This window comes from Scyliorhinus torazame, chromosome 4 (assembly GCF_047496885.1).
Source record: "Scyliorhinus torazame isolate Kashiwa2021f chromosome 4, sScyTor2.1, whole genome shotgun sequence".
Lineage (NCBI taxonomy): Eukaryota > Metazoa > Chordata > Chondrichthyes > Carcharhiniformes > Scyliorhinidae > Scyliorhinus > Scyliorhinus torazame.
Window position 1 is genome coordinate 223,210,114 of NC_092710.1, and position 12,696 is coordinate 223,222,809.

A 12,696-nucleotide genomic window follows, 5' to 3' on the forward strand; every position below is an offset into this window, starting at 1 on the left:
TGGAATTCGAAACACAAATGGACCAGCCATGATCGGATTGAATGCTGTAGTAACTTGAGGGGCCGAATGACATACTTCTGCTCCTATTTTTTATGTTCATACGAGGGCATTCCAGGAGCAGACCAGACTTACCTAAAAATGAAGCTGCAACAGAGGACTACTTGCATGCCAAACAGCACAGAGCTAAGCAGTTCCACAACTAACAGATTAGATCTAAGCTTGGCAGACCTGCCACATCCAGCCATGAATGGTGGTGGACAATTATACAAGTAACGGAGGTGGAGGCTCTACAAATATCCCCCTTTCAATGATGGAGGAGCCCAGCACATCTGTGCAAAAGATAAGGTAACAATTTTTGGCCAGAAATGCCGATGAATGATCCATCTTGGCCTCTAGGAGACAAGTGCTTTCACTGCCTCTTTTACTCCGCAGAAAGCACTTAACTGGCTTTGGTGTGGTGACGACCTGTCAGTCATTGCTATAATGTTTATAAACATTGTGATTAGAGCACTGAGATGCATTCAAGTGTGACGGGAGATGAAAATAAAAGATCCAGACAGCTGGCTATCTGGAAGTTATTACCTTGTCAATTACAGCCTACCAAAAGCTATTTATCTTTGAAAGTGAATATAAGCCTTTCAGATCAAAGGTTTTGAGGGGATTTAAAGCCTTGTGATGTGTTTTGGCTTTCTTTAACTACACTATGTAAACTAACTTTCTTACCATTTAATTTGGTTTGCAACAAATCTTTGTTCATTAATTACACTTGAATATCTTCCAATAATCCTGCCACTGTTGTAAACAGTAGTTGATTTTAAGGGACTGTAATTTTGTCTCTTCCTTTTCCCTGTTGCATGTTCTCCTGGCCATAGCCATTTGTCTGCCCATATTATTAGAAGTCCCTCTTCTATGAACTGCCATGCTATTGTTGCTCTGTGGCTCAGCCAACATGCTTATAGTAACTATGGGTTGACAGTAGTGACACTTGTTTTTCCATCCTTTTTCGAAGGAATTTGGTTGGATCATGCTGGCAAGTAGTAGACAGGAGTCTATGTTGTGATATTATCTTTCATAAAGCATTTATTTGAAAACATCATACAGGCATTACATTGCCACAGCCAGTCCATAAAGAGCATGCAGATATCAAAAAGATAAAGGGCTTCTTTCAGTTGAACTGTGCAGTTTTTGGTTTGTTTTCTTGTAATGGTGTCGAGTTTAACTGTATTATGTTATTATCTCTTTTTTTTTAACAGTAGATTTCTACCCATGGGGTACAGTCCATACTTATTGTAATCTAACTGTGAAGAATACTAATCGTTAAAGCAACACAAAGGTACTACACAACTTGTCAAAATGTTAACAGCACAAGTTAGCAAATTCTAAACTATACAATCACCCATCCTAGGTTGACGCAGGTTCAGAGGTCATATAGTGGCGTTTCATGTAGAAAGATAACATCACCCTTTAAATGACTTCTTAGATGGCCTTAACTTGGAAACATTTATGTGCAAAAAGATGGGAATGACTGGAAATGAGAAAAAATACAGTGCATATTTAAACTCAGTTAAAATCCCCTTATTCCCATACAGTGGTAGCGATATATAGACTATATTATAAAAATGTTTTAGATGGCACTTTTTAAACCATCAATTGATTGCAATCCACTTAAAAACTCTTAGTGAGTGAACTGACACATTAAACCCAATTGTTTCGAATAACAATTTACTAAACTCTACAATTAGTAAAAAGAATTCTAGAAATTTGGCTTGAAAAATAAATATTAAAATGTAGTAAACCAAAAATAGGGGGAATGAGGTGATGTAAACAAATGAAAATTCCAGGAATGCAAAACAAAGCCCATTGAAGAGCTGGGAAGCTTCTTCAGTGTCTCCTCATGAAACTCGGACATGGGCCTCCTCCTCAGTCTCCTGTCCTAGGCTGGAATATGTGACAGATGGCTCCACTTGTCCAGTGGTTGGTATCTCGACTACAGGGCCTGCAGGGTTACGAAACTGCTTGTATACACGTGGATCTTGGGCCACGTACGTGGAAGTGGAAGAGTAGAAGATTAATCCAAGAATTATTGTGAAAAAAGACAGAAGGTAGAGTCCTGAAAACTAAAAAAAAGAGAAAAAGATCAGGTTAATTAATAATAGGGTATATGAACTATAAAGCATTGAGAAAAAAACAAGCAGCTCACTGATGTTGAAATTATGCATATAGAATATCACAATATTATACTATAACATAGGTACAATGTGTTGTATAGTACAGAATGAGCTCCATATCAAAACAGTGGCTGCGATTCTCCTTTGAAAGACCACAATGCCCAATCAACATTGCAATGGGATTTCCCATTGAAAGCACCCCACGTGACCAGGAAACCCACAGGCGGGGTATACACTGCCAGCAGGGCCAGAGAATTCCACTGCCAGTGATAGGCCGGAGAATTCCAGCCAGTATCTTTTGTAGATTTCAAATTAAGTTCGACAAAACAAGTAGACACACAAGTTCAGCTACATGTTTACTGTCAAGTCGACAATATATTTAGTCAGATGCATGAGTCAAAATGCAATCGGATTTCAATTCTCCATCAGTTTGAATCAACTGAATGTTAAATTTCCCTTTGTTATCTTTATTACTTTTTATCACTAAAGTTGTGAACCATTAACACTGACTGCAAATCTTGTTCATTCTTGTTACTATGGAGCCAAAATATGCCCACAATGCCCAATCAACATCCAAAATTTTAAAATCTTTTTTTTTATATTCCTTTCTTCCTGTCTGTTTGCTCAACTTACACAAAAAAGTTATCCAATGCATTTCAAGGACTTTGTTGGCAATCACATTCCAATCCACAACGAAACAGAATATGATTTACACATACCCTGGAACAAGCCACACAACTCTAAGGGACAATAATTTTTAGTTCCAGATGACCCAGGGTATCACCTACATTAGTTAGATTGAATGCACATCTGCACTTTCATGAAAACTGAATTGGAGGCAAAGTGTTGGCATCACAGGTACAAACTTGAAACCTGGGCCTAAATTTGTAGCCTGTTGGGTGAGCATGATTGGTGGGACCGGAAGTGGATCGGAAATCCGCTCCAGCCCGTGATGGTCTCCCGACCTCGATTTCACGCTGACTGGTCAATTATCTGCTGGCCAGCGTGAAACCTTCATATTTTTGGCCATGCTAAGTGCTGCTGACGAAGGTGAAAAGAGGGCAGTCCAGTAAATGTGGATGGGGGATTTAAACGAAGCTCCCTGAAGACTGAAAGTCTCTGTGCAGGAGCCTCGAGGAGCAGTTTTGGAATTCAAAATGTTTGACTCATCACTTCCACTATTGTGCTGTTACTTTCTGAAGGACTTCACCCACACCCAGAGCCTGTGGATCTAGGTAGGGTGCTGGTTCAGAAGGTCATTGCAGACTCGATGAGCTGAATGGCCTCCTCCTGCACTGTAGGGATATTATGGGTTTTGCTGTTAGCACATTCATATATGATAAAATATCAAAAAGGGCAGCACTGTGGCACAGTGGTTAGCACTGCTGCCTCACAAAACCAGGGTCCTGGGTTCAATTTCAGCCTTGGTGACTGTGTGGAGTTAGCACATTCTCCCCATGTCTGTGTGGGTTTCCTCCGGGTACTCCGGTTTCCTCCCATTGTCCAAAAATGTGCAGGTTAGGTGAATTGTAGAATCCCTACAGTGCAGGAGGCCATTCGGCCCATCAAGTCTGCACCGACCCGCTGAAAGAGCATCCTAACTGGGCTCACTCCCCGCCCTATCCCCGTAATCCCACCTAACTTGTATATCTCTGGTCACTAAGGGGCAATTTTAGCATAGCCAATCCATCTAACCTGCACATCTTTGGCCATATTAAATTGCCCCATAGTAATCAAAGATGTGCAGGTTAGGTGGAGCTGCGTGGAACTGGACCCAGGACGGGTGCTCTTTCCAATGGTCGGTGTAGTCTTGATGGGCCAAATAGCATCCTACTGCACTGTTGGGATTCCATGAATGACACTCCATGAAATGCCTGGAGCCGGCCTTCTCTCCCGCTTTTCCGATGCAGGTTTTGCTGGAGGCAGTTAATGCCCAAAGCGATGACAAGAGGAGGCCACCTCACATGACAAAGATAACCTGGATGGGGTGGCAGGTCCAGTTAGTGAGCATGACATCATATGGACTTGGACCCAGTGCAAGAAAATAATCAATGACATTCTGTGCTCTGCCAGATTACGTACAGAATCCAGTTGCAACATTGGGTAGATATCTTTATAGATGGAAGCACTTGTTCAAGCTCATAGGTGTAAGATGCAGAACAAAACGTGGCACATAATCCTGTGGTTTGATAGATCATGACTGGCATGTATGGAAGGGTGATATGTGGCAATGCGAAGAGCACCCGAGCAGTTTTTTTGGATGGTGGAGTGCTGAGGTTTTCGGGCATGTAGAGGCAATCTAATGAAAGTACCTCTGTCCTTACGAAAGGAGTCACAACGAGCAGGAGCGACGATAGCCGGGTGGTGGGGTTCCAAATCCTCTTCTCTTCAGCCAGGCCGTGGAACAAACACTGGAGATGGCCTGTGAATGTTGAGCCTAGTTCACTGATCATGGAGAGGCAGAGGTCTTGGATAAGGGTAAGGGTGCAGTGGGCAGAGAAGGGATTGGTAGAAGGTACAGCAGCGGTTGCCACACAAAATCCACTTATCCTCATTGCCCGTCCAGTCGTAAGTCTTTGCTCAGTCAAATGTCCATTCTGAGATCCATTCAAGACTGACATTTCTTCTTCCTCCCTCAGATGGAACATCATCACGACCCCATAAGGATGATGAGTACCCTTCCTTGTCCTCTGATGATGACTAGCTGCCAGATGCACTCAGGTCGCATCCTCCTTCTGCACCAAGAACCAGAGAAGATACAGGCACATCGATGGGCAACACATTCAGATGGATATTGCACTGATCCCCCTGGGTGGTCAAAGCAGCAAAAACTCATTTTAAGGTGGGCCTATTTTCCTCTCAATTATTACCCTTGTGGAGTCATGACTGCGGTTGTTGCTCTCCTTTGCTGCAGTCCTTGGCTGCCTCAGCGCATTGTCACCTTTTCAGTAGATAGCATTTGTATCCCTGTAGCCAGCCACCCAAGTGTGCCTACGCACCTGAATGTGATGGGAGGATGTAGGCAGCATGGCAGCTTTTTGGATACCGACTTCCGCTCACGGCACAATATTGCGAGGTGGCACAATGATGTCGGGACGCCCCTCCATTTCATGATAGTGCATACCGCTGGCCTGCTTAGACAGTGCAGAATTCTGGCCTGGTTCTTTCTGCAGCTCCTGTTGCATCTTTACAACATTTTCAATTTTATTTCCAATGTTACTCAGAGTACTGCAAATCCATTGCCTTGATTTACACTTAATCCTATCATGTGACTTTAATCAGTAACCTGGCCACATAAATGGGTTTGTCTAAGGAAATGAAAATCTGGTATTATTATTAAGCCTATCCCACAGGTGGTTGCTTCTTCCAACAGGAGATTGCAGAACAAGCACTGCCAAATGTCAAGGAAAAATCTGTGATGCACACTAGGTTGCATTTTATGAACCTCTGATGGATGTGCTTTGAGCAGGGGACGGGGTACATAAAATAGGGCTGGTGCCCACCTTGTCTCCCCCCCCCCCCCCCCAGCTCACCATCATAATGGGGGAAGATGGGGGGTGGGCAGGCTCCAAAATTGGCAGCCTTCCCACCATATTTATATAGATACCAAGGTCAATCGGACGTGTTACCAAGTCAATTGACCCCAGCAAAATGCTGCTGAAGCCATAAAAGGCTTGGCATAGGCAGTCGGGCAGGAGTGGGCAACCCAATTTTTAAAATCATCTCTTCAAAGGGCAGGAACGAGGGGGCTGTTTATCTTCAGGGGCCGCCCTTTGCCAATTGGAGCGCACTCCATCCCCCCTAAGAAAAGCTCGAAAAAAAAAAGTTGCCACTCAAGTGGATAGAGCTGTGAAGAAGGCCTATGGTGTGCTCGCGTTCATTAGCAGAGGGACTGAATTTAAGAGCCGTGAGGTGATGATGCAGCTGTACAAAACTTTGGTAAGGCCACATTTGGAGTACTGTGTACAGTTCTGGTCGCCTCATTTTAGGAAGGATGTGGAAGCTTTGGAAAAGGTGCAAAGAAGATTTACCAGGATGTTGCCTGGAATGGAGAGTAGGTCTTACGAGGAAAGGTTGAGGGTGCTAGGCCTTTTCTCATTAGAACGGAGAAGGACGAGGGACGACTTGATAGAGGTTTATAAGATGATCAGGGGAATAGATAGAGTAGACAGTCTTATACTTTTTCCCCGGGTGGAACAAACCATTACAAGGGGACATAAATTTAAGGTGAATGGTGGAAGATATAGGGGGGATGTCAGAGGTAGGTTCTTCACCCAGAGAGTAGTGAGGGCATGGAATGCACTGCCTGTGGAAGTAGTTGAGTCGGAAACATTAGGGACCTTCAAGCAGCTATTGGATAGGTACATGGATTACGGTAGAATGATATAGTGTAGATTAATTTGTTCTTAAGGGCAGCACGGTAGCATTGTGCATAGCACAATTGCTTCACAGCTCTAGGGTCCCAAGTTCGATTCCGGCTTGGGTCACTGTCTGTGCGGAGTCTGCACATCCTCCCAGTGTGTGCGTGAGTTTCCTCCGGGTGCTCCGGTTTCCTCCCACAGTCCAAAGATGTGCAAGGTAGGTGGATTGCCCATGATAAATTGCCCTTAATGTCCAAAATTGCCCTTAGTGATGGGTGGAGGTGTTGACCTTGGGTAGGGTGCTCTTTCTAAGAGCCGGTGCAAACTCAATGGGCCGAATGGCCTCCTTCTGCACTGTAAATTCAATGATAATCTATGATTAATCTAGGACAAAGGTTCGGCACAACATCGTCGGCCGAAGGGCCTGTTCTGTGCTGTATTTTTCTATGTTCTATCTCCTGGGGGTGGTACCTCCTCCCCATTAAGGGGTGGAAATTCCACTCAGCTCTTGTTTACCCAACCTTTCTTCCGGGGAATTTGGAGGGACGGAGAGGGGGTGGGGGTGGGGTGGGAAAGAGAGAATGAGAGAGAGCAGGCGCACTCTGCATAACATTCAGCACACTATCTTGCCTCATAAGGAAGGAGAAAGACAATGGAACGAGGAGGCAACTATGTCACAATGTAAATTTAAGGAGGAAAGTAAAGCAAAGTTTTCATAGATTCAGAGAATAATTACTGCACAGAAGGAGGCCATTCGGTCATTGGGAACGTTTTCTCCCTGCTTTGTCTGGCTCCCTCATAATTTTGAACACCCTATGGAATCTTCTCTCTACCTTTTCTTTTCCAAGAAGAACAGCCCCAGTTTATCCAATCTTCTCATGTAACTGAAATCCCTCATCCCTGGAACCATTCTTGTAAATCTCTTCTGCTCCTTTTCCAATGCCTTTTCATCCTTCCAGAATTGGACACAATACTCCAGTTGAAGCTGAACCAGGCTTTTATACGGGGTTTTCTCTGCCTCTGTTTATGAAGCCCAGGATTCCTGTATGAACCACTTTCACAACCTGCCCTGCCACCTTCAGTGATTTGTGCACAGGTTCCTCTGCCCCTGCACCTTTGTTGCAATGATATCCTTTATTTTTTTTGCTTCTCCTTATTCCCACAAATATGTATTACTTCATAACTGTATTAAATCTCATCTGCCACAGGTACTGTCATTCCACCAATCTGTCTATGTCCTCTTGAAGGCGAGCTCCTCACAGATCACAATACTTTCCAATTTTGTGTGAGTTGAATTTTTCAAAATTATGTCCTGCGTACCCAGGTCTAGGTCCCAGTACTGATCCTGGGGAACCTCACCAGTCTGAAAAACAACCGTTTACCACATCTCTTTCTGGTCATTTAGCCAACTTAGTATCTGCACAGCCATTCTATTTTTTATTTCATGGGCTTCAACTTTGCTGACATGCCTGTTGTGTGGCACTTTTTCAAATGTTTTTTTTTTAAATCCAAAAGCATTCTCCTCACCAAACCTCTCATTACCTCATTAAAGAATGCATTCAAGCATGTCTTTGCAATCTGTGCTGGTTTTCCTTAATTAATACATATTTGTCCAAGTGACTGTTAATTTTCTCCCAGATTATCCTTTCTAAAAGTTTTTGCACTACCTAAGTTAAACTGACTCATCTGTAGTTGCTGGTGCTATCCTCAAAACCTTTGCTGAACAAGGGTGTATCAAATGCAATTCGCCATTATTCTGGCACCACCCTAGTATTTGGATTGGAAGATTATGGCCAGTGGTTCTGCAATTTCCACCTTTATTTCCCTCAGTATCCTTGAATGCATCTCATCCAGTCCTGGTCATTTATCAAATCTTAATAAAGTAAGCCTATCTAAAACCTCCACTTTATCAGTTTTTCTTTTTCTTTTACTGTGGCTATGGCAACATCTTCTTCCTTGGTAAAGACAGATGCAAAGTGTGCATGCCCTCTGCTTCCATGTGTAAAATCCTCTTTTTGGTCCCTTATTGGCTTCACAGATCCAATCGTTTTGCTTCCTCTCTTGAAGGCATTCTCATGCTGGGATACGGTCCCATAAAGGCGGTCATCCCTCCAGTTTCTTAGCCAAGTGAGCATTCATGTCTTCACTAAGTTAGTGAATGATGTTAGATTACACTGCGATCCACTTCAGTCTAATCTGATCCTATTCACATCCATACACAAATCTGGTGGTGGATAGGCTGACCATTATACACCCTGTCAGATCATTTCTTCCAATGACTAGCTGGTCTGATTCAGTGAGATTTCTATCCCCACCACAGTTGAAGGATATCAACCCCATGTATTTCCCAGCAAAATCACTAGACAGCATTAAGAGCAGGAATGGTGACTTGAACTCTTTTTGGCGAAGTGGGCTGGGACTACCTGTAGCATTCCAACCAATAACTGGATGAAATCAGCTAATTAATCATAGACCAGGGATCAAATTTGAGTGTCCTGGTATGTAAGGCTCTGTTGACGCGCCCATTTACTAAGCAGTGCACTTAGCCAATAAACTATTGAGGGAATGCAGCATAAAAGATTTTAAACCAATAACATACCTTAAGTAACAAACTTGTCAATCAAAGAATTAAATAGTCTGATTTCAGCATTATATTTAAAAAGTTTGCAGCTTTTTTTCTCACGCTCAATATGAACAGCAACACTCTGCCAACTACTCAATTAAAAAATTTTCAGCACTAAAGATTTAAGCAAATTACAAATATCGAGTGTTTCGTATTCCAATGGGGAAAGGAGCTTTGTTTACATGTTTTGTTTCGTGCTGTCCAAGGATGGGAGTTCTCCACTCCCACAGAATGTGGTTCACATATAATTCATGTGATAATTGAAGCTGAACTACACTGTCTTAGCCTAGTTAATCACCATAGACCACATGCTTCATTCTACCTTGTGTTTTACCATGTTCTGAATTGGAATAAATTGAAGAAAGAGCACATTAAATGAAAAGTGCTGCCCTAGGCCATTTTGAACTGAAAGTTATTTAATCAATCATTACATTTTTGCTTCAAGCTAAATTTTCTTATTTTAGCACAAGTATTCATCTCAAAATTGGGCAGGTGTTCTTCCTCTAATTAATCCCTGTGCATCACTTTGGCCTCAAAATTTCTCAGTGACTATTCTGTTGATAATAGTTTTTTTACCCAAATACCCACATTTGCATGAGGAATGAGTATTAGAAGGTTCATTGGCCATGGGGTATTACAACTGCATGAGACTAATGTAGACACATTGCGAAGGAAGTGAGATCAGCTCTCGGAACTGACACCATTATTTTAACTTTCCAAATTGGGAGCATTTAATATCGGAACCATAGTCTCATGCAGTTATGCTCCGATATTAAATGCTCCCAATTTGGAAAGTTAAAATAATGGTGTCAGTTCAGAGGGCTGATCTCACTTCCTTCACAATGTGTCTATATTTTACCTGCTGTTCAAACAGGCAAGGAGCATACCCATAGGAAAGAGTCTGGGTCCTTTGTGAATTATGCAGAATGGGGCTAGTTATGTTCTGAGGACTATCGACCAATGGATTGAGCGGTGTGGCATGTTGGCTTTATGTCAGGCACAATCTGAGCCAAAAGTCATGTCTGAAATGAATTTTTCAGATTTCTTGTGAATCAGGAATGTAGACTGAGACTCAGCCCCCGCTATCATTAATCACAAATAGACATAACCCTTGGTGCAAATAGCAGACTCAAGATTCTGTGGTCACGAACGAGATCCCAGAAGGTATGTTGCCTCCCGGGTGCCAGGGTCAGGGATGTCTTGGATCGAGTCCACAGGATTCTCAAGGGGGAGGGGGAGCAACCAAAAGTCGTGGTGCACATTGGTACCAACGACATAGCTAAGAAAAGGAATGGGGATCTAAAAAGTGATTTTAGGGAGTTAGGTTGAAAGCTAAAGAGCGGGACGAGCAGAGTAGTAAACTCACGATTGCTACCGGTGCCACGTGAGGCAAGGAACAGAGAGCGAGTGCAGCTGAACACGTGGCCTCAGGGCTTGTTTAGGGGGAAAGGCTTCAGATATGTTGATCATTGGGATGCCTTCTGGGGAAGGTGGGACCTGTACATAAGGGACGGGTTGCACCTAATCAGGAAGGGCACCAATATCCTGGGCGGGAGGTTTGCTACAGCTCTTCGGGAACGTTTAAACTAGTTTGGCAGGTGGATGGGAACCAGAGCTATGGATCAGAGGATAGGGTAGCTGTTGAGCGGGCAGAAATATTATGCAGCCTGTAAGGAAGGATAGATAGTTGATAGGGCAAAGTTGCACTCAGTGGGATGGGTTAAAGTGTGTCTGTTTCAATGCAAGGAGTATCAGGAATAAGGGAGATGAACTCAGAGCATGGATCACTACGAAGTTGTGGCCATTACGGGGAAATGGATTTCACAGGGGCAGGAATATTTGTTGGATGTTCCGGGGTTTAGATGTTTTAAGAAGAATAGGGAGGAAGGTAAAAGAGGAGGGGGAGTAGCACTGTTAATTAGAGAGTGCATCACAGCTGCAGAAAAGGAGGTAGTCGAGGAGGAGTTGTCTACTGAGACAGTATGGGTGAAAGTCAGAAACCAGAAAGGTCACTTTATTGGAGTTTTCTATTGACCTCCAATTGGACGGCAGATCTTGGAAAGATGCAGAAGTAACAGAGTTGTTGTCATGGGTGACTTCAACTTCCCTAATATTGACTGGAACCTCTTTAGTACAAAGGGTTTAGATGGAGCAGATTTTGTCAGGTGTGTCCAGAAAGAATTCCTGACAATATGTAGATAGGCCGAATAGGGGGAGGCTTATTGGATTTGGTGCTTGGCAACAAACCAGGCCAGGTATCAGATGTCTCGATGGGAGAGCATTTTGGTGACAGTGACCACAACTCCTTGACCTTTATCATCGTCATGGAGAGGGATAGAAACAGACAGTATGGGAAGGTATTTAATTGGGGGAGGGGAAATTATACTGCTATTAGACAGGAGCTGGGGAGCATAAATTGGGAACAGATGTTGTCACGAAAATGCAACAGTAATGTCGGGATTGTTTCAGGCTAAAGAAAGAAGTCAAAGATTACATCAGATAAAGGAAGTTGCTTCTGAGGATGCCAGAAAAACCGAATACCTGAGGATTGGGAGCAATTTAGAATCCAGCAAAGGAAGACCAAGAAACTGATAAAGAAAGGGAAAATAGAACACGAATGCGAACTAGCGTGAAATACGAAGGTGCACCGTAAAAGCTTTAGTTGTGTGAAAAGGCAAAGATTAGGACAAATGTGGGTCCACCACAGGTGAAGACAAGAGAATTTATAATGGAGAATAGGGAAAAGGCAGAGAAACTGAACAATTACTTTGCATCTGTCTTCATGGAGGACGATACAGAAAGTCGCCCAGAAATACGAGGGAACTAAAGGGCTTGTGAAAATGAGGAACTGAATGAAATTAGTATTAATGAAGCAGCAGTGGTCAAAAAATTAATTGGATTTAAGGTTGATAAATCCTCTGGACTTGATGAGCTACACTCCAGAGTGCTAAAGGGAATGGTGAGAGAGAAAATGGACGTATTAGTGGTTATCTTTCAAAATTCTATACATTCTGGAAAGGTTCCTGCAGACTAGAAAGTAGCAAATGCTACCCTACTATTTAAGAAGGGAGGGAGAAAGAAAACCGAGAACGACAGAACTATTAGTTTGAAAGTAGGGAAAATGTTACAACCTATTGTAAAAGATGTGATAACTATGCACTTACAAAATAATATGATATGATTTGGCAGAGTCAACATGAATTCATGAAAGGGAAATCATGTTTTACAAACCTTTGTTTGAGTTTTTTGAGGCTGCTACTTGTAGCATAGATAAAGGAGAATTAATGGATGTGGTTTATTTGGATTTTTAGAAGGCTTTTGATAAGGTCCCATATAGGAGGTTGATAAACAAAATTAGAACACATGGGATTTGGGGTAATATACTGTTTTGGATAGAAAATTGGTTAACAGGCAGAAAACAGAGTAGCAGTAATAAACAGGTCATTCTCTAGATGGAAGGCTCCTAATAATGGAGTACCACAACGATCAGCGCTGAAGCCACAGCTCTTCATAAAGTATGAGTGATTTGAATGTGAAGACTAAT

At 42.7% G+C, this 12,696-nt stretch overlaps 1 protein-coding gene across 1 annotated transcript in view; it reads right to left on the bottom strand.

The window, feature by feature from the left end:
* Positions 1 to 1,054: 1,054 nt before the first annotated feature.
* Positions 1,055 to 12,696, bottom strand: part of slc35f1 (solute carrier family 35 member F1) — a 531,713-nt gene continuing 520,071 nt past the window's right edge. Inside the window, exon 8 of the mRNA XM_072499393.1 lies at positions 1,055 to 2,117. Within this exon, the coding sequence (XP_072355494.1) occupies positions 1,893 to 2,117 (225 nt within the window). The 3' untranslated portion in view covers positions 1,055 to 1,892. The remainder of the gene's footprint in view (positions 2,118 to 12,696) is intronic.